This window comes from Phalaenopsis equestris, unplaced genomic scaffold, assembly GCF_001263595.1.
Source record: "Phalaenopsis equestris unplaced genomic scaffold, ASM126359v1 Scaffold000223, whole genome shotgun sequence".
Taxonomy (NCBI): domain Eukaryota; kingdom Viridiplantae; phylum Streptophyta; class Magnoliopsida; order Asparagales; family Orchidaceae; genus Phalaenopsis; species Phalaenopsis equestris.
In genome coordinates, this window is record NW_018164665.1 from 685435 (window position 1) to 712927 (window position 27493).

General features: G+C 32.5%; 1 protein-coding gene across 2 annotated transcripts; it reads right to left on the bottom strand.

Annotated features, from left to right (window-relative positions):
- Positions 1 to 3302: 3302 nt before the first annotated feature.
- On the bottom strand, positions 3303 to 23462 carry LOC110023211 (protein transport protein SEC23). Of its 2 annotated transcripts, none has more exons than XM_020722514.1 (15): positions 23049 to 23462; positions 22898 to 22960; positions 22496 to 22549; positions 21946 to 22118; positions 20859 to 21045; positions 20324 to 20469; positions 19667 to 19821; positions 19140 to 19221; positions 18933 to 19048; positions 13314 to 13409; positions 11595 to 11718; positions 8150 to 8424; positions 6508 to 6722; positions 5285 to 5507; positions 3303 to 3609 (listed from the first exon to the last, which is right to left on the bottom strand). In XM_020722514.1, the coding sequence occupies exons 1-14, from the start codon at positions 23374 to 23376 to the stop codon at positions 5296 to 5298; spliced, it is 2226 nt and encodes a 741-aa protein (XP_020578173.1). In that variant the 5' UTR covers positions 23377 to 23462; the 3' UTR covers positions 3303 to 3609; positions 5285 to 5295. The 2 variants fall into 2 exon arrangements, with proteins under 2 accessions (XP_020578173.1, XP_020578174.1); XM_020722515.1 differs by having other exon boundaries at positions 5280 to 5507.
- Positions 23463 to 27493: the final 4031 nt, after the last annotated feature.

Sequence of the window (27493 nt, forward strand, 5' to 3'; positions counted from 1 at the left end):
TTTCACAAGAAAATCGGTATTTGGTAAATGCCCAAATACCGATTTCTCATGCGTTAGGCCTCATGATGAGAGTCTGCGCAATATATCTCAATATTTGAGAACCCAGCCTCATGATGAGAGTCTGCGCAATATATCTCAATATTTGAGAACCCAGCGTCACTGGGGATCGAACCCGTGACTTGAGGTGACTTACAATGAATCCCGCCAACTATATATATTCATAATTTTATATTAAAAAATTCTTGCAAATCATTCATATGAAAGCTATCAAAATTCAAAATTTTATTTGAGAAAAATTATATTTGAATACTCTTATATAAACTTTCATCCTCCATAAATTTGGGCGTGACACAAAAATCGAAATAAATCTTTTTGAGAAAAAAATATTCAAACCTCAATAAAAATCATCTACAACTTAGATTTCAATAAATTTACGACACAACTTATTGACTCGACATGACGAACACAAAATGACACCAAAGTTTATTCAATCCAAGTCAAATCAAGCTCAGATCGAATCGTTAAATCATTTTGGAAGCTTATAGTGTTCAATTAGAAGATAAAACAAATTCCAAATCACACATACTAAAATTCAAATCGAGTGTTTTGATAAGATGAATTCAACGAGCTCAAGATCACAATATTTTGATATTGTTAAGACACTCAAGTGTCCACAAAATATCATTCGATCGAGAGAAACTCTTCAAGTTATCTGGTGAAGTGGTTTGTATTTTTTTCTTATTTGTCGGAGGCATCTTCCAGACTAGAAATAGAGTCTCACCCCCTCATGAAAGAGGAAGCTAGAACTTGAACCAAAGAAAGATTGGAACTAGGAGTTCAAGTTCATTGTTTTACACTAAAGATCTAGCAAAAACCACTGTCGACCGCAGCTCCTGCCATCATCGACCATAGCTCCCGCCATCGACCACCGCTTGTTGGTCGTTGTCAAACACCATCGGTTGTCTCTTGCTTATTGCAACAAAACCCCTTACTAAGTCAACATGTACGATTTGTAGTAACGAAGCGCATTGCATAATAATGACTAGACTTGTGGATTAACAAAGCATCCTACAAATCAAAATACCCTGTGAATTGTGTAACAGTACATCCCGAAGACGGTGTGCAATGTCCTAAAGATGGTGTAACACACACCCCACAAATAATGTAGTAACACACTTCAAAGATTGTGTAACGACGCACCCTACATATAGTGAATTTCTCTGAACTCCTAAAGTTCTTTCCTCATAGCTTCCTAATACGACCTACGAGTTATTTGGTTTATTGCAACTAAAATCCCTTACTATAGCCTTGGCGACTAACTGATGTTATTACATCTCCCTACTACAATTTATATACTCACAACTCCTATAATTTCAAACTCCAACATTTGTGGTCTACAGACATTATCATAACTTTCTACTATGACCTACATAATTAACTGTGATCTACGTGATTCACAACATATGCAACTCTCCACTTCATCCTCTGTTGTTTATGAATGTTTTTCACAGCTCACCACAATAACATACGTGACCAACTACGAGCTACGTGGTCAACAACTCATGTAGCTCTCAACTACTGCATATGTGTCCTATATATGTTATTAAAACAATCATCTATTCTTCACATGACCAACTACTATAATGAGTTTCAACCATGACCTCTACAATAAGATATCCCTACAACTACCCTCTACAACATTCACAACAAACTAATGTCTTCATAACAATCAACTACGACATTCGCAACCCATTATGATTATTACACAATAACTTTGTAATTTCATCTTCCCTGAGTTAGAAGGAAAATTGACATTTGTACTCACAATTATATAGTGGATTATTTTAACTGAGCTAGGCCCCATGTTCATTTCACATTTTAATAGTTTTTCACATAAAAAAACTTCTGGTGTCTTTACCTGTCACTTTAATTATTTGTGTGTGCTGTATCTTCGTCCAACTTTAAGATATTAAATAATTCCTCTACCGTCGAAATCTTTCGTCATGCATAAGGAGATTTAAATGCATAGCATTTAATTGTTAACTTTATTTTATTGTTTATTTAAATAATATTAAAATTATTAATACCAAATAAGAGAACCACAAATACCATTTTTTAAATTTGGAATTTACCTAGATTTTAAACAATTCTTATGCATTTATTTATCTAATTCTTGAAATTTAATCTTACATTTATAATATTTTGATATCAAAATCAAATTCAAATATATCCATAAAATATATATATATTTTTTTAATTTTAAAAAAAAATATTATTTTTTATATAAAATACATATTTCTGTAAATATCAAGTTTTGCTTATGAGAAATGTAGGTAGAAAAATAAAAATTATGTGGTATGATGTAAATTGTTATATGTTTACATATATAGCATATAAACTTCAATTTTTATATAAATACCAGGTTGTTGTGTATTGCAATTCTAAAAGCTAATGATGGCATTTTTAATGTAATATGAAAATTTTGGGTGGTATGAGTGCATAAAATAAACTTTAGGTATTAGATAAGTAAATACATGTTAATTGGGTGGTATGCATGTAAAAAGTCGCAATTTTTTTGGAGCAATTAAAGTTTGCGAAAAATTATCAAAATTCACAACAAAATCTCAACCCATATTTTCCGCATGTCTTGAATTGCAAATGATTTGATTGTGGCACATAAATATGCAAATTTCACGTTCGAAAACAAATATAATTGTTAATTTTGATATTTACTAACAACATCCTAATATTTAGGGTTTGTTTGGGGCAATTGCAACTTATCGAATAATCTGCTAATAAGCTGATAGCTGATTAAAAATAATATAGCTGATTAAAAATAATATGTTGATAAGCTAGATGCGGTAGCTATTACAAATTTTTATTTTTTTAGAAAAGTCAGACCACAGCCAGAAAGCTGCCACTTAGATAAGTGCGGTGTGAAAATACTGTTTTTAGCGTTTTGAAAACGCACAAGGAAAACTAGATAAGTGCGGTGTGAAAATACTGTTTTTAGCGTTTTGAAAACGCACAAGCTGTCAAAACGCAGTTTACCCAAACAGGTCAGGTGCGTTTTCAAAACGCCACCGCACCAAATAAGCTACCCCAAACAGACCCTTAATCACACCAAAAACAGCACTAATATCGACTTTTTATTGAGAAATTCAAGTTTTCAAATATATATTTTGATGTAATTCATACACCTAAATCTTATAAAGTTTAGGTGCTATGTAAATACAAATGAATTGAGCGGTATGCATGTAAATGCCACTAAAAAAATCAAAATTTAGGTGCAAGAAATGCAATTAATAAGAATTGCATGGCATGGCATATTGTGTACATTCCCTTAAATTCAAAGCCTTCAAACAAAACTTCTATCATCTAGTGGAGAAGAAAAATACAGATATAATAAGATAATACCAAGTGAAAAGAACACATTGCAGCAATGGGAGACATGGTGTGGTATATAAGAAGTGGGTACAATTGCGAGGCAAATATTTGTAGAGGATGAGAAAGGATGATAAACTTAGGGTTCCTGAGATCGACCTGATCCGCCATTAGGCAGACCTTCCAGCTTGCGGCCAAGTCGGATTAACGTGCGAGGCAAGCAGCCTGCAAAGCCAAAAATCTAGTCAGACATAAAAAAAAATAGGGTTATATATGTAATAAAATTAAGAGAGATTTATCAACCTACCATGCCCTTCCTATGCAATTACATATTCAACATCGAATCTTTAATGTTTCCTTACATAACATTCAAATCTTTAACATCACATTAAGAATTTCACAAATATTTATTTTTTTCAAAAGTGCACCACACCATCTCATGCATACTTTGATGTCAATATGATAAGTAAGTATAATATATTTACATATTTAGCGCCTAAACTTATATATTTACCTATATAATACCGAAATCTTTGGCATTACAAAAAAAATACCACTATTACTAACATTCTAAGCTACAAATACACCTTTTTCATGCATAGGTTTTAGCATCACGAGTGTTATAAATGTAAATATCAAACTTTGGGTGTCAGATGTGCAAATGCATAAAAAATTTGTGGAATGCATGTAAATTTCCTTAGAAGTAAAAATGAAGATGTCTAGCAGGTATACTTGGTAGAAGAAATGTATATATATATACTGCACAATTCCTATGTATTTATAAATCTAACACCTAAGTTTTAATATTCACTCTATAACAACAAAATCTTCAACATCACATTAACGATACAATGAATAACAGTTCTTCTAAAGTGAAATACACCTTGCATTCATATATTTTGATGTAATTATGACACTTAACATATTATATATACGTAAATATGAAAGTATAAATGCTAATTATGCAAATACATGGGAAATTTAAAAGGTAAAATAGCACTATTTTTTATTTGATATTAAAGATTTAGGTTGTATAAATGTGAACAAGCAAAATGTAGATGTTAGATATGTAAATACAAAAGAATTGGGTGGTGTATGCATGTAAATGCCCCCTTCTTTTACGATGCACAATATATCAATTGAGTATACAATGCAGACACTGCTGAATTAAATAATAGCTAACTATGTCTTGAACAACCTTGAAAACTACTACAAAAATCATGAAATCATATATAAACAGCATCAAATTTACACTTTTGTTTCGACACTATTAACTTTACCCAAAAAAAGGAAGATTTGCATACATACAACATAATTCTTATGTATTTACATATCTAGCGACTAAACTTCATTTTTTACATAAATTCCACCCAACTTAAGCATGAAAAGGTGTATTTCACTTTTTTGAAGTTAAAATGGTTGTATGTTTTATGTGATATGAAAGATTTAGGTGTTAGATATGTAAATACATAGGAATTGGGTGCTAGTAGGTAAATGCATCATTTTGAAGTAAACATAACTTTCGGTGGCTCATTTAAGCATACAAAGCATGAATCAAGCAAATAAGTTTGCACAAAATGATACAATAAGAAGAAAACTCACTCAATTTCACATTATAAATTAACCATCTATTTAAGTAAAGGGGCCCCAATCCTTACGTATTTACATATCTAAAACCTAAACTTTGATTTTTTGACATTTACACCACCCAAATCTTTCATATCACATAAAAAATACCACTATTTTAACTTTTTAAAAGTGAAATACATTTTTTCATGCATAGATAAGGTGGCACATATGTAAAGATCAGGGTGTAAGGGTTAGATATGTAAATACATAAGAATTGAGTGGCATGCACGAAAATCTTCCATAAGTAAATATAACGGGAAGCTTAACTTACACTCATGTGCTCTATTTAAGGTACTCTGAAACATCCCGTGTGATCTCCTCGAGGAAGGAAACAAAGCCGATGACGCTGGTTATACCCGTGCCATCCACATCCTGCTCTTCAATGAGATAATTCTCGAATAGTGAAGAGTCCTCGTGACCCCCACGAATGAATGTGAGCTTCGGTGTAATGCTCCTTTCTTGCTTCAGTTTATTCACCGTGCTTCGCAGAAGGCCTAGAAATATGGTTAGTAAGTGCTCATTTTTTGTAATTATAAATTGTTGTTTTCCAATTTCAACTTTGAGAGAAAGGTTTTGTAGCACAGTATTTGAAATGTTGAAAGAGAATGTTATTTACTCATAATCATATATTCCAGCCACATACTTTGGGGTTTGCAGATCATCATTTCCGAAAAACAAGTAACTTCAAAAAGCACTACTCTTTTTTAAGAGGAAATACAAATCTAGGTAAGGATAGGTCCCAAAAGTAGAGGAATTGCACTCATCTCAAAATAAATTCAATGAATTATAAATCATCCTCACAAAAAATTTAAGTTTCAGTAAAAAAAATTATATAATCATTGTGAGGAAGGTAAATTTTTGAAAGATATAATGGTTATTATAATTTTTTCTTTCTTTCAAAAAATTTGAACAGTTTTCTTGTAGCTACTATACTCTAGCTGATTATTTTAAAAGCTGCATCCAACCCTAAGAATTTCTAAAAAGCAATAAGAAAGTTCAAGTGAAATAGAAATAGGGCAGCTTTGTGGCAAGCAAAACTATGAAAAAACTATCGCAAGCAGACCTATAGTCAAGATAGACTGATCTAATAATTTTCATTTTCAAATTCACCTTCTATTAAGACTCATTTGACCAACAAATTGAAAATCATGTTTTATATTATATTTTTCCTTGCACTCAATTTGACTGCGAAAATAAACTCCTTGAGAAAATTTTAAAAATATTTATAGATATGAAAATCAATATTCATTTCTAACTACTTCCAAATATTGTTCATAAACAAAGAGAACCGAAAGGTATACTTACCACTTAATTCTTATGTTTCTACGTATCTAATACATAAACTTTACATGCTAAATTTATATCATCCAAATCTTCCATATCGCATCAAAAGTAGGCATATATGTAAAAATGAACGTTTAGGTGTTAGATATGTGAATACATAAGAAATAGAAAAGCAGGAATACAAAACAAATCAAGTAGGTGAGAACTCACAGTCTTGGGGAGGAGGAAAAGGAAGAGATGGATCGGCTGTCGGAGAATAATACACGATGAGGTTAGTGAAAGCATCAAGTAAAAAGATTGGACTTCCACTGGTTATAAGAGCAGCACGGCTCAATGAATGACGCGGATATGCTTGCTTGTCTGGACTAGAATATGATGCCAGCAGTGGGTATATTGCTAGATGAAGGGAACTGGGATCCAGTGAGCTGTACATAAAATAATAGGGGCATTTATATAAGCACTACCCAAATTCTATGTATTTACATATCTGACACTTTAACTTTACTTTTTTTACATTTAAGTAAAGTGGCAAAATAGCCCCCTGACTCTTTATATGGGGTCATTTTCATCCCTGAGTTTATAAAAGTGCTAAATTAGTCCCTGGACTGTTTTTATGAGGACTAAAAAGTCCTTAGACTGTTTTAATAGGTGCTGAAAAATCCTCACCGGGGACTATTGCAGCCCATATTGAAGGAATTTGGGGATTAAATTGATATTTTTATAAGCTCGGGGGCCAAAATGGCCCCCCTGCAACGAGGACTCAAGCTCAAGCCCCCAACTCCACTATAAAAGGACCATGCTGGAGTTTGAGAGCAACAAATTATGAAGTAGTTAATTCTCCTCATCATACTAAAATGCAAATTGCTCAATTAAATGTTCATAAAAAATAAATTAAGAAGAGCAACATAGATAGCAATTAAAAATGGCATTACTGATAACAAAGGCCAAAAAAACAATGAAAGATTTACTTACATACCACTCAATGCCTATGTATTTACATATCAAGCATCTAAATTTCAATTTTTACACACATACCACCTTACCAATGCATGAAAAGGTCTATTTCACAATTTAAAAGTTCAAATGGTGTTACTTTTCATGTGATATGAAAGATTTGCGTTATATAAACAGAAAGTAAATTTTAGGTGTTAGATATACATAGGAATTGGGTGGTACGTAAATGCCCCAAAATGAATTAAAATCACTCAATGTATTTGGTTGATTGTAGCTAAAAGGTGATGTGAACTCCCAAGCTAAAGCAGGTTCTTGCGAACTTAAAGAAAAAAGAGAAATTTATACCACATAATTCTTATGTATTTACATATCCAACACACAAATTTTGATATTTACACTTATAACATCATGATTTCATAGGCCCATGCATGAAAAGATGTATTTCATTTTTCAAAAGTTAAAATGTTCGTGTTTTTTGATGTGATGTTAAAGATTTGAGTGGTATGAATGTAAATATGAATTCATAGTTGTTAGATATGTATATAAATAATAAGGGGCATGTGCATAGCACACAATTCTCATATATTTACATATCTAGCACCTAAACTTCCGTATGTTAAACACATAGCACTCAAATCCTTAATATCACAAAAAATAGCTCTATTACCATCTTTTAAAAGTGAACTACACCTTTTCATGCATAGGTTTAAAGTTCCAAAGTGCTATGTATGTAAATATGAAAGTTTAGGTATGAGATATGTAAATACATAAGAATTGTCTGCTAGGTATGTAAATTTCCCAAATAAGGTTTATGTGGTATGTAAATGAATGTCCGGGAAAAAAAAAACTTACTACACAAGGTTTTGATGAGATAAAAAAATGATTGAAGACAAAATACCTGAATAGGCATTGCAAATAAATACGATAATCTGGGTGTACCCCTTCTTCGTGGAAGCCAAGAAGAGGATTCCTTAGAAAAGCAAATACGAGTCGAGGAATGGGCTGCAATTGTGGGCACTGCGAGAAGCCAATATCAACACGAGAAAATGAACTTCCATTATCATAATGAGCAAGCTTAAACGCATCGCTGTACTGCGCAGTAAGAATGACAAGCCAATCATGTAGCAGAAATCTTCCTTCCCTGACTCCTTGCTCTAGGGAAGCTAAAACAACCTGAAAAACAGTGTGGTAAGTAAACAGAAAGCCACAAACTAGAACAAATAAAAGTAATTAAGTACCAAAATAGTCCCTTGACTATTTAGATAGGGTCATTTTAGTCCCAAGAGTCAATAAAAGCCCTTAAATTAGTCCCAGGCTATTTAAATTGGGGTTGAAATAGTGCCCACAAATGAGTTATTTCATACCATATTAAAAGAGTCTAGGGACTAATTTGACACTTTAATAAACTCTAGGACTAAAATGACCCTCTACAAAGAGTCAAGAGACTATTTTGACATTTTTCTAAAAAGTAAATGTTACAACCACCATAGAAATTCAATTAGGTGATTTATGGTAAGAGAAAAGCGTAAAAAATGATCCCACAACTCTTTGTAGGGGTCATTTTAGTCTCAAAGTTTATAAAAGTGCAAATTTATTCCCTAGAGTCTTTTAATATGGGTTCAAATAGTTCCTCATAATGACTATTTTAGCCCAGTTAAAAGAATCTTTGGACCAATTTAGTATTTTTATAAACTCGAGGAGAAAATGGTGCTATATAAATAGTAAGGGGACTATTTTGGCACTTTACTATTTATGGCTACTAGGTACCCTACCCCTTTTTAAAATTACGCAATATGAGGCGAGCCCCCAACACATTTTACAAAAAAAAATTGTAGTGAGGCTTATGCCTCACTGCTCCAAGGTGAGGCTACGCCTCGCCTCAAAAAACACTACAAATCTTTTAGAATATTCATAATTTTTTTAGCAAAACTTAAAGTAATATCAATGCACTCAACATACACACCTCACAAACTAAATAACAAGAAATAAAAGAAAATATATACTCATAAAAAAATTATATAATTCTAATTTAAATTATCAATAAAATTATTATTTTAATTAACAATTTTATTGATGATTGCTCATTAAAAAAATAACTGAGATTAAAGATAATAAGAAATGAGGAAATATAGATACGACTAAGGAAAATACGTGAGATAAACAATTCATTATGGCAATAATTCTAACAAAAATTGATTAGGCGATAAAAGTAATATGATTTTAAAATAAAAAATTCAAATGTTAATGACATGTTATATTCTTCTTTAAGTGGGGGGTAGTATGTGAAAGAGAGAAATATTAACGCTGATTTTTTTTTTATTGTTATGTTTTTAGGTTTCAGTATATTATTTTAATATCTTAGGTTACTTTCATAGTTTAATATTTATATAAACTATCTTATTTTATAATTTGATCTTAGGATATTAACGTGTTATTTCTAATTTTACATAATTTATTACTTTTTAAATGTGTTAATAAATTAAAATATTAATATATTAACGCTATGTAGAGCGATCCCCGATCCTGTCTTCTTGCTCAAATTTGGTAGCGAGAAACATCTCTTTTTAGATTCATTTAGATTCGTCACAGTTTCGAGATGAGTGCTCCATTGCTTAACCTGAATTGCCTTCCTCCAAGAACCAGAGCGGAAAGGTAAGGGGGCAAAAAACAGAGAAATGAAAAATGGTTATGACTGCTGCAGGATGTGAGTGTCCTAATCGCTGGTATCGTAGGTTAATTGGAGTTGCAATGGATTGGAATGCTAGAATGAGGATAAAGGCCACTCCGGCTTCATCCTTTGGTTTGCTGTCCGATTCTTGATTTGAAACCCATCAAAATCAGAGTGAATTAAGTAATCACCAATGGTTTAGAGAAGTTGTGTGATATAGAAGGTGCATGAAGTCTAGAGAAAAAGAAAACGCTCATGTTGGTAAAGGTAGTATGCCACGACCTGTGTGAGAGATCGGGATTGAATTGCCATCACCAATGGTGATTTGTTTAGGGTCATTGTATTCAGTTGGTTGCTAAAGTTGAGAGTAATCAGTGGTGAGATGGGAGATTCCACCTGTATCGAGGTTTTGTTAGATGCTGATGGAATGTATGTAAGGTTGGTTCTGTGCAAGAAGAATAGTGATGAATGACCTTATTTGCCACAAATCAGCGAGGACTTGGTGTTTTTGTTACTGTTGTTATTGTAGAGTGACAATGGGATTGAATAGAGTGTCTGCGTTGAAATCTCTTGATTGTTATGGAGTTGCAGCTTCTAAAGAATACTAGGGTCGTGCGAGATGACTGTTACTTAATGTTTTCTACCTATTCTCTTATCGCTTAACTGAAGAGAAGCAAGTAAAAATCATCAAGATGAATTGGCTCAGAGTACCTAGAGGGCAGACCATTGAGGATGTAAAAAGGCAACATATTCAGTGTCCAACCTACACCAGTTGATCTACAAGGGATTTGATGTCGTTAAGGGATTGAGTCATGGGGTCATACTTCATAGAGACATGGTGTAGCACATTTTTAAGTTGTATCATCTTGGAATAGTTGGTTGATTGCGGTCGTTTCAAATGGCAGCACTTGAATCTAGAAATAGAGCAAGAGATAGTATGACACAAGATATGGTGGAGTAGAGTACCGCTGACAGGTTTTGGTCAACGAGTTTCCAGAGGATGTGATCTGGGTTGGAGTAAGAAGAAGAACTAGAATTCAGTATGAACGGGTTTTTTTTGGGAGAGGCGGGAAGTGGGGGTGGAGTATTTGAGAGCTCGAGAGCTCTAAATGGGATGGTTGTCTGCTGTGAGGGATCTGTTTGCCAAGGATTTGATATTGATCATGAGAAATTGTGGGGTGGGAATAATTGAAATGGTGGCTGTTTGTAGAACGAAGGATGATTCATCTTTATGTGATTGAGATGAATTGTGGCTGTTTGTAGTGAATACAAGCTTCTACCATGTGCTTTTTGTTTTGTGAGCATATGCGGTTCGATAAATCATACATGGTTGGAAAAAGAAAAGAAAGTACGAAGAAACTTGTATTCACTAAACTAAATCAAAAGCAAACATGCTGCCAAAGCAAAAATTGAAGTAATAATAAAAGGGCACGGCAGGAGAATTACAAACTCAAACAAAATTCCAAAGCTTACCCACCTTCAAGAGGCACAAAGTATGCTTCAAAAATCGTTAGCAGCTAAGTTTCACCCATGCAGCGAGAACAAATACCATTGATTCTTATAGCACAAAAATATTAAAATAAACATGTAAACTTTGGAAACCTAAGGTTTACCATTTTCTTACTCCAATCAGATTAAGTCAATTTAATAGAAAAATCATGAAGAAAAAGAGCACCTTGTGAACAAGGATGCATAAAACTGTTTCTGGATCAACATTGTCATACAGATCATTGATACCACCAGCTGTTGTATACTGGATCGTGCGAATTCTCAGTCTTCTTTGTAAGGAAAACTTTGGCCTGAATAGATGCGTCACTCATGAAATTTAATAAAAAGAAATGATATAATAACAAAAGAATAATTTCAAATATAATCACTAATATCAGAACATAAATTACTGAACTAGATGGGCTTAACCAATGCATGAGGTTTTTGTCAATGAGAGATTCAAGAATGGAGTTGATATACGGGGCCTTACCCCTGCATTATGAGAAAAAGCACAAAATAGTCCCCACAACCATCAGCAAATGACCAATCTAATCCCGGTGTTTAAATTGCTTCACTTTAGTTTCAAACAATTAAAAACTAATCCAAATTAGTCCTAAGGCTGAATTTCAGGGTTAAAGTAAGCACCAACTGTTACCTTTGAAGGTATTTAGGAATAATATTTTGAAATAAAATTTTATTTTTATTATTAATTTTTTTTCATATATAATAAATTATTTAAATTTATGAATGAAGGTAAGTCTTTTAGTTGAAGTATGAGTTTAATATTGCATAATATATTAATAATATAATTATTAAGTCTATTTAAATTTATTTTATTTTTTTTACTTATAATTATACTAATAAATCATTAAGTATTCATTAACTAATTAATCATTAATAATAATTTTATTATATTAAGTACAACAACAACAACAAAGCCTTAATCCCACTAATTTTATTATATTAACTACATTAAAAAATAATTTAAATTTCATTAATTAATAATTGATTAGTTATTTATTAACATTAATAATTATTAAATTTTATTAAATTAATTGAATTTAAAAATGCGATTTATCTTTTATTAAATAATTATTATATAGTTACGTTTACATTTATCTAATTATAATTATTTTGATAACATATTAATTAATTATTACTTATTAATCAATTAAATTAATGAAATTTAGTTTAAAAAAAAACAACTTGAAGCCACAAACCTATCTACCCCTCCCCTCTTCAACTTGAAACCCTTGCCTACGTCCCTCCCCCCTCCTGGTGTCACCCAAAATCACGTCTTTGTGACCGAAATATTGTCACGATTATAGCAAGCTAAGAAGGCAACAGCGGGATTGCGGCGTACAAAGACCTCCGACTCCCTTCTTTCTCATTGTTCCTCTTTGCACCTACATAAAATCATTAACGAAGAAAATCCTCGTCTTTCTACCACTTCTCCTCACCCGCATTCGCGCGAGTAGAAGAGATAGAGCAACAAATTAGGTCTAGAGCCGTGAAGTGACATTGCAGCGAGTTCAAATGATCATCGTAAATATAAATTTTTAATTTGACAAGCTCAATTGGTTCTGCAACAACATTAAATTAAACAGAAAATTTGATTTAGAGCTAATCTGGATCAATTTTCAATAGCCCGTGACTAATATGAAGTACTTTATAATTTTGGGACTGAATTAATCACTTATTGAAAGTCAGAGGAGTACTCTGAGCTTTTGCTTTCTGCATCATTATGCGCACATTTTCATATTTCAAACCGTTCACCTCCAATGCACATATAGAACCTAAGCATTGTTCCAACCCATCTTGATTATTGAAATATAAGTAGTTCTAAAAGAGGAGAACATGAAATATATATATTTTCCTTATCCATTATATTTGTAAACAGATGTACCTTTGACCAGATTTTGATGCAGAATCTAATGCCTCTTCTGTCGGAACAACAACGCTATACTGAAATGCAATTTGTAGCACAGGGGGTTCATTATGCCTGCAAGCGATTAAGTTAAATTTATATTATGCATCAACAGTAACAATCATATAGAAGGAAAAGAATGGAAACAATATGGATAAAATTTAGAGACATTTACATATATACCGCACACATATGTATTTACATATCTAACACCTAAACTTTCATATTACATGCATAGCATTCAAATCTATAAAATCACATAAAAAATACCACTTTTACTTTCTTTTTAAAATGGAAATACACCATTTCATGAATAGATTTATGACACCAAAGAGTTAAAAATGTAAATATAGAAATTCAGTTGTTAGATATGTAAATACATATAACTTTTGTGGTATGTACGCAAACTTCCCTAAAATTGCACGCGCTGGAGGATGTTCCTGCTTGGATAAAAAAGGATGAGAGTTATGTCAACAATCCATCTAAAGAATTTGCCAAAACTAATGAAATCATGCCAAATTTTAATTTTGATAGTGCTAGGCGCTTCTTAGAAATAGTGTGGCATGGACTAACCTGATTTTAACAAGTAGTAGGTAAGAGTTTGCTAAGAGCATGTCCGAGAAGCATACCATAACTTATTGTGGTGAAAGGTTGGTAGGTGTGTCAAATTGGGGTAAGTGTGTCAAATTGGGCTTGGGTCTGACCCTAAATTGACCTAACACGAAACTTCTTGACCCAAACCTGAAACGGGCCAGAAAGTCCAACACGAACCATCATTCAGGCAGTTGACTGATCCAACTAGTATAACCCATCTAACATAAGGCATAACAGCTACTTGTGTCAAATTCTGGTAAATTTAGGGTTGGATGGTCAAATTTCGAGTAAATTTCATGTCGGCGGGTCAAACTGACCCGAAATATTAAATGGGTCAAGACTCCTAGCCGAACCAGAGCAAAAATTATTCAGGTCAATCTAAATTTGTTCGGATCTTTTCAATCAAATTTGGGTTTGAGTTAGCGTGTAGGGTCAATTTTTTACACCCCTAGTGAAAGGTAAGCAAGAAAAAAATACCGCCCGCATGTGCCATACCACAACTTAACTTTTATGATGGAAATTATGCAAAGGTTGTCAAGATTTAAAACTAAAATTGTTATCTTAGGTGCTATAAATTTCGTAGAAAACAAACTCATAATGTTGCTTATGCTTATGATATCCTGATTCTGACAAACTCAAATCAAGAAAAACCATAAGACTACTTTAGTGCTTCTAAAACCTCAATTTAAAACCACCCGCAAATTGAAATTTGAAGGCACAACATAATCAAGCTTGGAGAACTACATTAGGATTTTAAACGGCATTATTACATCAATTTATGGATGAGTTTAGTAAATGTAGATGACTTGGCTCATGACGTGCAACAAGAACTATTTTTCATGAATGAGCATACTACAATATGTTGTATAACATATTTAAGATTTTAGAGAAACTGTATATTACATAAATTAGCAAATTGGGCAGCATTTCCTTTATTATCTGATCCTAAGTTTCCTAGCACCATCATTACAACAATGGCACCGGATTGCCACAACAATTTGATTGGATGTAAAATGGTAATAGCTAGAACTTTAAATGGAAAGACAATAAGGTGCATTTGGGGATCTAAATAAGATCGTTTGGTCCATACTCTGTGGGCATTTAATCAACATAAAAAGCCCCTCATTCAGTACATTTCAAGCCATTGAAATGTGTTTAACTTGTGAAAAGACATGAAATAATAAAGAGATCAACGGGAGAGACTACAGAGAGTATACTATATAAGGCCGAACACAAGTGATTACACAAACCTAGCTATCCTTGTGGCAACCTATTTATAAATTAGGATTGGGGTTTAAGCGTTAGAAGAAAAGCTATATAATATGCTTCATATAAAAAAATATTAAAAGAAGCAAATTAGTTACTCTCTCTAAAAATCACAAGACATGCAGCTTGAGAATTCAAACTCGAACTTGTAGTTGATCAACTGGTCAAGAGAAAGTTAAGGGTTCCACAGAATAAATCAAGTTGATTCTGAGCTTGGACGACTAAACCAGAGTTTGACCGGTCCGGTGAGTTTATTAAAAGTTTAGCAAGTTCTCTATATGTGTGGTAGAGTCCTCATTGAACTCACTTGGTGAGTCTGCATTGATCCCTTTTGTCCTGTTCAGTACAAGCTCGATTAATGAGTCCATCTCAAACTCACCTAGCGATTTAATCCTGAACCCAGCAGACGATTCTATCTTGCATTCAACTGGACAAGTTCAGCCTTAAAATATTTGGGTATAAAAAATAAGGGAGATTAATAACTTGTATTGCATGATTTTATTGGACAAATGTGTATAATCTCCTGTTGATTCAGTTGTAAATATAATAATATAAAAAGTGTTTAAAACATGTGGGTTAGATTAGGAAGCAATAGGTGGCCATTACCACTAATTAGTGAGCTAAGTATGGCTTTTGACTTCAAAGTCAATTGACTTGGGAGCGTAGGAATGAGAGAATGCGCAATCCTGCACGCGCATGATCCACTATAGTGCAGAACCTTTGGGAAGCCGCAATCCCGTTTTGGCAGAATTTCATGATTCGTGAATTCTACATCATTCCACATGATCAGGGAATATCCTATGACAACGGGACTGCTATTCGCCTCAATATATCTTCCGTTTGCAATTTCAGCCAAAACTTTTTTTTTCTTTTTGTTTTTTCCTAATTCTTTTATTTCTAATTAGGTTATTACTAATAGGAGACTATTTATATGATAATTTTTTTTATTTGAGGAAGTTAGGTTTTGATTCGAGTATTTTGGATACTATATTCTCTATCTTATGTTCTTAGGAGTGTTGTATCATTTCCTATTGAAAGTGGTGTGGTTGTATCTTGCTCGGGAATGGGTGGTAAAACCTCCTCACCACCTGTATCTCGCCATCTCTTCATTAAAGCCACTGTTTTCAACCGGGATAGCCGCCGAACTTGCCAAATCTGCTGTCCAAAAGCAGATCTTATCTCCTTCCCCTTCCAAACGCCATTAAAGTCCTATATATTTCATTCCGTCGCAATTCCATAACCACTTACCAACTAAATCCCCTTCCTAATTACCTCATAGGAGCCCTATAACGGTATTATGAACATAAGCTATGACGCAAAGTCATCCTACTTAAAATTGATCTTCCTAAAGAATGAAGACTATTTTGGTTGAAGAAGCCATAATTATAGCTCAAGGGTATATGCAACCTAGAGTCTAACTTTCAAACTAATTGCTAGGACCTTATCCTCGCAATATGAGTTGAGGCCATAACCAACATGGATTAAAGCATGTCCATAGTCAATTCTAAGGGTTATGAGAACATGATGTATGAGCTTCAAGATCTTAGAATCCTAGAATGATAGATAGGTGCATAAATTCCATGACTCTATAATTTCTTAATGATTCCACAAGCCTTTTTTACCCCAGTTCTCAAATCAATTAGACGGGCGGATAACATCTATGTTAAGCTTGAACAGGAAAAAAGGTAAATCTAAGATGATATAAATTGAATTTGTTCAAATGATTAGCAAAGAATTAAGTTCAACAATGAAAAATGGGAATTCAAAAGGTTAATCGCCCAATTAGCTGAGATAAAACTAATGATAACGATTTCATGCTAGGGACTCTAAAACGACAGAAATGATTATCAAGAAATAATAAAATTGAACTCCCAAATGGAAAACAACAGCAGGCTTTTAGTTCTTAAGTTGAAAAACAACTATGATCAAACCCCCCTCGCATAGGCTCTCCTCTTCTCCTAAGATACAAAGAAAAAACCATATCATGCAAATTGATAATCAAAATTAAATCAGAGTGTAAGCAAGTAATGATTTTAGAACTGCTTAACAATGATCATATCTTCCTAAAACGTAAGATAAACTGGCTGGACACAGTCGAAAGATGCAACCAAAATTCTATGGTTTCTTTGTCATGATAGACCTAGGAAAAATTCTTAATGTTAATGCATAATAACCAACTGAACAATAAAAAGATAGAAAAATAGACCAAAAGAGACGGTGCTAGTAGAACAGGAATGTTGTTATAGAACCGTAGCAATGTAGGGTAACTTTGTTGTTAAGAGCAAGCAAATACAACATCATACACAAAATATGGAAGTATATGCAAAGTTGAATGCAACATAAAGGGCATTGTGAAGTAAGAATGTGCATACTTGAGATTCTAAGAGTAGAAAAATCAAAGAAAGTAGTGAGGGAAAATTGGCTAAGGGTATATGCATCCAAAAATTGAGAAAGCATCAATAAAACAATGGACCAGATAAATAGGCATTGATTATAATGCAATGGGAGTTATTACTAAACTAGATGATTATGCTTTAAGGAAAAATATAGCTGCACTATATTTAAAGCCAAATGCAGTGCTTAAAATAAAAAGAGAGGAAAGAGATTCACAGAGCAGGCTCAAATGAACCCAAAGAAAAACAGAAAGAAGATTCACATAGCTAGAACAAAATATCTAGAGTAACATAAATGATGATGCTGAACCATTGTTTAAGTTAATTATAGTTAATAATACAAACTTAGAGCCTGTTAATTGCCAAAAGCCGGTTTCTTTCTAGAATTTGAAAATAAACCAATTTATTTCCAAGAAGGTTGTTTGACTATCTACCATTGTAAGTCGCTTTGCTCCTTAGCTAGGTGATTAGAACTAATAGTGCCAAGTTAGAGAACTTATAAACACACTATAAATCTTACCAGCCAATGTGACTATTCGCCCTTGAGCGGAAAAGATAGCAAGGCTAATCCCAACTTCAAAAGCATTCCATTTTAAAATTTCATTCGTGAGGACCCAAACAGTCCTATACTACTGAAAAGCAAGCTTGCTACTTCAGGAAAAGGAAGAAATTCATTGGAAAATTTAACACACATTTTTCTATTGCATCTAGGAAGTCTCCATCACACCAACTTAATACGCAAATGTTTCTTTAATTCAAATGCTCTATAAACAAAATTCCAAGTACATATAAGCTTTAATTTAAGTTTTGTATGAGCAAATGCAATAAAGGCATGCATAGATAAATTTTATATGTGTAATTGCATGCATGCATGAAGTAAATTATCTTCTTCATAAATGTGACCCAAGCATGGATTCACGATTTAGGCGACATCTCAAACATGCTCCAAAGTTTCAATTTTGTTTAAAATTCTCTGTACCAAGCCAACTTTTATGGACACCACTCACTGGATTTTCATCTCCATTCATGGCTAGCATATCGTTGAAGCATTCATCAATCTCATCTCTCATTAATAAATAAAAAGATGAATGGTGTAGATTTTAAGGATGAACGACCAATCACCTAATTTGAGTTCAAAGTGCACAGCATCAGCAAGTTGAAGCTTGGTATCCAATTATAAAAATATATTTATACAAGTGCTCAGATGCATGAACATATCCAATTATAAAAATATATTTATACAAGTGCTCAGATGCATGAACAGCAAATGTCATATGCACGAATGAAAACTTCCAGGTGAAAGAAATTGAAAAAGAAAAGGAGAGGGAGCTGAGCTCGGAAATACCTAGAGAAACCAGAAGAATTAACAAATTCAAAGTCATAAGCATATGTAGCAAAAGAATCGCAACATATGATGTGCTGGACATTTTCATATTGTGGGTCAGGGAAGAAATGGCCATACTGCAAATAATGACAGTTAAATTTTAATGAGAACAGAAACCAGAACTAGAATCACATAATCAAGACGCAAACAATGATACTGATTTCGTACAGAATGTCCAAGTTTGAATTCAGAAGATGTTCTCAAACGTAGGATACAACCAAAAGCATATGGACGACTCAACATCCGGTACCTACAAGATGCTAAAAATCAATTCTTAGAAATCAAGAGCAATAAGAACAATGGACATTTACATACATAACACACAATTCTTATGTATTTACATATATAAAACCAATACATTAATATATACATTCATAGCACCCAACTATTTCACATCACATCAAAAATACCACTTTTACTAACTTTTTAAAAGTCAAATGCATCTTTTATAAATAGGTTTTTAGTACCAAGGTATTATAAATGTAAATATCAAACTTTAGGTGTTAGATATGTAAATCCAAAAGGAATGTGTGGAATGTAGGTAAATTTCCCTAAAATTAAATGCATAAACCAGATAGTAGAAAAGTAGAAAAATATATCTCAATCCTCTAAATAACACATTTTTATGTGTTAGAGTTGAGCCGCATAACCATCAAATGGATCCAGTCTAAAATGACTACAAAATTTAGGCTTACATGTCCTGTGGAAGAGTTGAATCATCCGTGCTTGAGTAAAGAAACAGAGAACCACCGCTCTCTATACTCAGAAATTTGAGAGAAGCCAAGTCCGTGTATTCATTTGTTATGGCAAATAAATCCACGCAAACACCTGCTTGAACAGCAATAGTAGCCTGTGCAGCACAGTCAGCAAACATGTTTCCAAACATACAGTGATAATTAATGGCTTTTTAGCGAACAATATTATGTTTGTTTTTTCCTTTGTTTTTAGAAACATGTTTGTTTAGTGTATTGTTTACATGTTTCATTTTTTTATTTCCAAAAATAAATTAATATGTTCTTGAAAACACTCAAAAAACTTTTAGATGTTTTGTTTGTTTTTAAAAATGATCATATCTCAATCAAATATGTTAAACATGTTTTGATTTGAAACAAAACATGTTTGGCCATATATTTCTATGTTTTGGTTTTTTTTTTAAATGCTCAAAACACCATAAAGTTATTTTTGATGATTTCAAAAATATATTTATTTTAAACAGATGATAAAAAAGATATAAAAACACACTAAACAAGCACATTTTTAAAACAAAAGAAAACACAAAAACAAAATCAAAAAACAAAAAACAATATTGTTCCAAACAAGTCCTTGGATTATCAAATTTAAATCAGTATTACCAAATCTTTATAGAATGGTGTCTGCTCAGGAAGCAGAGCCAAGTCAGCATCTTCCTTTCTACTAGCATATTGATCTCCATAACGCCTCGTATCTAACTGCCCAGCTCCATAGTCAGGAGGACCAGATAAAAAGGCAAATACTCTAGCTGCCCATATTTAGAAGGCAAAACATTCCTAGTAAGAGACATTAAATGATAGAAACATGCAAGGGAAAATATAGGAAAATGCACATTTGTAGAACACAATTCATATGTATCTACATATCTCACCCCTAAACTTTCATATTTACATGCATAACCCTTTGGAGCTTTAAAACTATGAGGAAAATATGTAATTTCTAAAAAGTGGTGACAGTGCTATGTTTTATGTGATATTCAAGATTAGAGTGCTATGTGTGTAAATATGAAAGTTTAGGTGTGAGATATGTAAATACATAAGAATTGTGTGCTAAGTATGTAAATGCCCAAAATAATATATTATATCAACAATACAATCAAGCATACCAACGTGACATAAGAATCAGTCTTTACCATACCCAATGCAAACGTATTTCCATATTCAGAACTCATATAGCTTATAAGAGCATCCATGGCTGTCCCAAAACCACGGCCTCCAAACAAGACGCCATCTATCCCTTGTCCTGCAGCTGTGGTTCTTTCCCATGAAGTTGTTGGCTTTAGCGTCTCAAGAGCTGCAGCAATGCGGTCTTTGCAAGTTTCTACCTGAAAACAAAGAAGGAAGATTTACATGCATACCACTCAATTCCTATGCATTTACATGTCTAGCACCTAAACTTCAATTTTTAAAAACACACCATACGGCCTTACCCATGCACAAAAAGTTATACTTCACTTTTTAAAAGTTAAAACAGTGATTTTTTTTATGTGATATGAAAGATATGGTGACATGAATGTAAAAAATTAAAATTTTGGTATTAGATATGTAAGTATACAGTGATTAAGTAGTATGTAGGTAAATGCCTTTTGTTAGAGTTGATTTTACATCTTATTGGCCTTTGAAGACAACATCAGTAATAGAAAACCATGACACGTGCACAAATTTAAGATTGCAGAGAGAACCAAGTTATTTATATTCCATCTCCTCTAGCTGATCTACATAAGATACAAATAAGGGTGTAAACAAGTCGAGTCGAGCTTGAACCACCATCAACTTGAGCTTGATTAATTAATCGAGTCAGAGCTCAAACTCAAGCTTAATTCTACGATTCGATTTGGTTCATGAGTCGGCTTGTTTAATATAAAAGACATTTATTTTTATAATAATATGACAAATAAAATGAGTAATTAGGAGATAAATAATAAGAAATAACTTGATATAAAATGTAAAATATCATTTTAAAATATTTTTAGAAATTTAAATATAAAGTCTTGAATTTTAATATATTTTGAATATATTTTATATTAATTATTATTTAAACGAGCTAACGAGTCTAGTAATGGCTTGAGCTTGGCATGTTAGCTCATCGAGCTCATTTCACGATTCACTTATCAAGCAAAGCCCAAGCCGGCACACGAGTCAACTAGGCTCAGTTACACCCCCAGACGCAGAAAATAAAATTACAAGCAAAGAGTGCTGACATAACTGATAATTTGATTACTTACAGGCGCCAAAAATGAAAGTAATGGCATCACATCTTCAAGGTTGATTGGTAATCTACCCTCTGCTTCAGGTGGAATAAGAACATTTTTTACTACTGGTATGGGTCCTTGAACATCATAGAGCCCTATCTTATGGCTGAAGGTAACAAGCCCAAATAATGACCCAGGTCCAAGAGCTGCATTAATGATGTAAAAGTTGGTCAGAATGAAAAAAGGAGGGCACAACTTAAAAAGGACATCTACAAACATAACCCCAATTCCTATGCATTTACATATTTAACACCTAAAATTACTTTTTTACATTTATACCACCCAAATCTATCATATTACATAAAAAATGCAACCATTTTAAGTTTTGAAATGTGAAATGCACCTTTTCAAGCATAGGTAAGAAGGTACGAATGTAAAAATTGAAGTTTGGGTGTTAGAAATGTAAAAACATATGAATTAAATGGTATGTATGTAAATCTTTCAACTTAAAATTGGTTTGTTTCAGTTCAATAAGCAGTGGTTTGGGAATATCCAGCTTCATAAGTCTCATCTAAGCATCTACCTTCAAGGGCTGCTAGAAGAGAACTTTTGACAAGCTCCAAAAAATCTTCAGAAGCTGCAACAAGTCAAGAAAACAGACTTTACATGGCATCATCAAGGACACGGTAGCCTCAAATTTTAGCACTAAATTACCAGTAAAATACACTTACAACCTCGAAATATGCTCAAATAGAAAAAAAATAGGGAAATTGCACCAAAGAAAAACCAAAGCACAACAATATTTAATGGCATGTCAGGTGAGTGATCGGGTGTTCTATTCGTTAGATATGTACAGAACATCGCAGAGTCGAAATACTGGAGTTAAGACGATTCAAAAAAAATTCTACTGACACCGTCCTTTACATGCAAATTCATGGAAGAGCAATAGAATCAAAAGCACAGTAATCAGCCAAATTAATCTCACATGCCAAATCAATGGCAGCAACGTAGACCGGCCGCGCCTGCATTGCCTCTGCAGAATCCTCCACTGTGACAAATTCCCCTCGTTAGTCAGCCAAAAGGAATCAGAACAGAAACACGAATGCAAAAGTAAGTAAATTCAATTGCAGGTAAACCCGGGAGCTCGAGATCGATGAAGGAAGAGCTCATCTCCGCGCAGGCCTGGGGTTGGGAATAACGCTCGATGGCATGGGAGGGGAGGCCGTTGAGGGATCCGCAGAGTGCGCAGGTCCAAGCCCACTGCTCCAGCTCGCAGTATGTGTTAAAATATGCCCAGCAGTTCTCGCAACGGGGGAGGAGATGGCCGTCGGATCCGTATGCCGGCGATACGCCATGCTCATCCGCCTGAGAGAAAGGCGTTACAGCTACTCCCCAAGGGATCCCAGAGGACTCCTGCACCTCCGCGTCGGCAGGAAAGCGTGAGAGCGAAGCCCGGACAGACATCGTCGCCGGCGGGTCGACAGCCAAAATCGGGCTTTTAGCTTTTAGGGGAAGGCCTCCCGGTTCGTAATCTAATTCAAGCCAACTAGCCCTATTTTCTCAACCCTTTAAATTTACAAATATTTTTCATATATATAATTAAATTATTTTGTATATACACTTTAATCTTCTAAATATTTTTATATCTCATCAATCATATCATAATAATATTTTTTTTTCATGCATAACTAATGTCAAAATGTATGTAAAAATTGAAGTTTTAAGTGTTGGATATATAAATACAAATAAATTGAGTGGTATGTAGCTCCTTTAAATCTTAATTTGAGCCCATGAGCCGGTTGCTACCAATATAAGTCAAACTTAAGTTCGACATTAGAGCTTGACTCGAGCTCGAGTTCTTAAATTGACGAAAGAGTCAAGCTCAAACATGGCGTGGTTCGAGCTCAACTTGACCTTTTACATACCTAATCAACACCGGATAAGAAAATATTTGACTTCAACACAGATATTACAGAAACTTTACTCAAATATTTATAATTAACACTCATACTTAAGAAAACTAGTACCTCATATCATAATGGAAATAAACATAATTGAAGGTTTTAAGGTCTTCAAAACTATAAAAGTCATCTCAAGTTTTCCTTGGCCTTAGATTGAGACCTAGTGACGGGGCCAATATCATACGTCGTGTTTCTCATGACATTTCATTGTGCTAACCTTCTATGGGAAATATAATTGTTTATTGTCCACAACAAGGTGACTTTCTATTGAGAATTTATTTTGTAGTAATATCATAAGTTATCACAATTTTTTTATAATATTTGAATTTCTTCTATCAACAATTATAAATATACATCAATTTTTTTCTTCGAGCTATATGGGTTGGATATGATCAATATGAGAACATAAAATGTACAGCCATGCACATACAAAGTAGTAAGCTATACAACTTATATATCATACACCAACAATATGGTGTGAAACTATTGATATACAAACAAAGGCTAATGTTATGAATAATCTCTATAATGAGGCTTCGTAGATTGAAATTTTTGCATGCTTCTTCATCTATCAGATGAATTGAGTAATTGATTTTTTCTGACCTTTCGTTGTGTTATTCCACATGCTCAACAACATTTATAGAGATAAATAGTCTTTAAAATTATAAAATGAGCATCAAGTTTAAGAGATGCTTGTACATTGTACAAAAATTCTTCTATTTCTATTTCTTTTTTTTTTTTACAAGTAATTTGAATCTTTAAACACCACAAAAATTGCATTGAGTCGCCATTGTATTAGCCTATGATATAATATGTAGTCGTTAACACAATAATCTCTTGTCTTTCATATCAACCCTAACTTTAACACTAATTTTTCCATTCCTTACAGATCCTCTAGCACTAATTTCTCTTTTAATTTTTCTCTATTTGAGTAATCATGTATATTACAGTCTGGCCTAATGTTAAATATTCTAAGAGCCGCAAATGACTCAAAAATGAGTAGTGAAACCTTCCCACAATAGCTATTCTACAACTTCAATAATTCATAATGATTGAGCTTTTATGTTCAGCGGTTCCTCATCCATTTGCTTAGTAAACTAAACTCTAGTTGCATTAATGATCATTTACTCAAATTTTATAGGATAATATTCACTTAGATCTACATAGTTTGCTGAAGCACTAGTTTGAACATAGAAAAATGTGGTTTTTACTCATTATGTGAAATCAAGTACCAGTACTTATGTTAAATCTCATATGATATAAATTCAACATCATTTTGCCTGCTTTTAAAAATGCTTGTTGTTTTTTGCACATAAGCATCAAAACTTACTCTTTAAAAGATAATTGAGAAGTTGTGAAGTCAGTTGCACGAAACATTCGATGTCATTCAAGAACTTATCGATGAGTCCATTTATGCTTGGATAGAATCTATTGTACAACTATGATCTTAAATTTCATATATCCATTGACACCCTAAAAATTTAAGGACAAATACATTTAATACATAAGTTAAATATATATTTTCATATATATGGTATGATTGTAACGATTAATTAATGTAACGTCTATCAAGGGGTCACAATCATAATGCATAAATAAATTTTCCTTTCATATGTTAAAAAAAACACAATTTTTATGTAAGTATGTTTGTTAGCTAACTCAACCAAAAAAGTGAGTAGTCATATCATGTACCGATCTACCATGTACCAAGAGTTACTTAACTGATTCGACCCAAAAAACACCAAAGAAATCAAATGCTAACAAAAAATACCATCATTCCTATCACATCAAAAAATACTAACATTTTAACCATTTAAAAGTGAAATACATTTTTTTTGCATGCAAAACTAAGGTGCGTGTGAGTATAAGTAAAAAAATATATAAGAATTACGTGGTTTGGATGCAAATCTTTCTAAACCTAAATAATAAAGGGGCATTTACTACATAGCACAATTATATATACATATATATATATATATATATATCACACCCAAACTTTCATATTTATTTACATAGCACTTAAATTTTTATCATCACAAAAAAAAAAAAAAAACTATTATGCATTTACATATCTCATACCTAGGTTTAAAGCACCAAATTGCTATGTATATAAATATTAAATTAAGAATTATGTGCTATGTAAATTTCCCAAACCTATTAGGTGCTAGTCATGTGAATAGATGGGAATTGAGTGAGTAGGCTTGGGATCGCCAAGTGCATGAAAAGGAAAAGGGGAAGGAAGAGGAAGGGGGAGTAAAATAAAGATTATTGTAGTCACTTTAAAATCTTTGACTTGACTTGTCCCATTTCTTTTGTAAAATTATCTATATTTAGTTAATTTGGTCACTTAAATGGATTAATAAAGTAAAATGACATTTTTTGACATTAAAATAATTATAATAATTAAAATACAATTTAAAAAATTACCAAAGTTAGTTTTTGGAGCTCCTCATAACTAGAGGAACCTAAGAAAAATGAAATTTAAATAAAAATAAGCACTTCATTTTTTAGCTAATTTTAATCATTTAAATAATTAAAAATCAATTAAAATCATAAAAATCACAAATCTTTAAAAACATACTAAAATGTTAAATTTGGCTTTCTGATCACTTAAAACCAATTAAAATAATTTTCTCAATTTCTAAGTCAAGATATTAATTTTGAAAGGCTTAAAAATAGATTTTCTTTAATTTTTTACTAAAATAATTCTAATAATTAAAATATAAGTCACAAAAATAGGAAATTAATTTTTTTGGGTTTCCTGGACTCAGAGGGATTTAATAAAAATATAAAAATTAATTTTCCATTTAAATATTATTTCATATTGAACTAATACTCAAAACAAATAAATAATTCTAATAATTAGATTAAATCTCTTAAAAATATGAAAATTGGTCTAAGTGGTCATCTAACCTAGGTGAACCTCCAATAATTTTATTAAGGACATATGTTTTATTTTAGTTAAGCTATTAAATTTTCATTGAAAATCCCTATTTTGCATTATAAATAATTAAAAAAATTAAATAAACTTGGAAAAATCACATTTTCTCCTATGATGTTTTAATTAACCCATGAGTGAGGTAACATACAATTTTCAAGTCATTTTAGTCTAATTTAATGAATTATAGAGTGTTAAGGTCTTAGGGGCAAAAGTGTAATTTTGGAATTTAAAGCTTAATTAATATAATTAATATTTAGGTCTAATCAAAGAGGGTAAATGAGTAATATATGATCTTAAAATAACATGTCTTGATGATTGAAACATAAAAGGGATAAGTGGTAGAATCCAACCTCACTTTGAATCTCATAAAGGATAAAATTATAATTTTTCAAATTAATGAAATTTGGAAGAATAATTAAATAGGAAGATATTAAGGTGAGGGGTTTGATTTTAGAAGATCATAACTCACTGATTTTAACCCCCAAATAATGGTTTTGAGATGATTTGTAATTCATGATAAGGATTAAAAAATCCTTTTTCTTAATTACAAATCTACCCATTAAACCTTAAGGGCTTAGTAGTGAACTAGGCTTAATCAAAATTATGTCTAATGAGGTTTTAGAAAATAACTTATAATTAATTTAAAATCTTTCAAAACACTACAAGCCCGTTTTCAAAA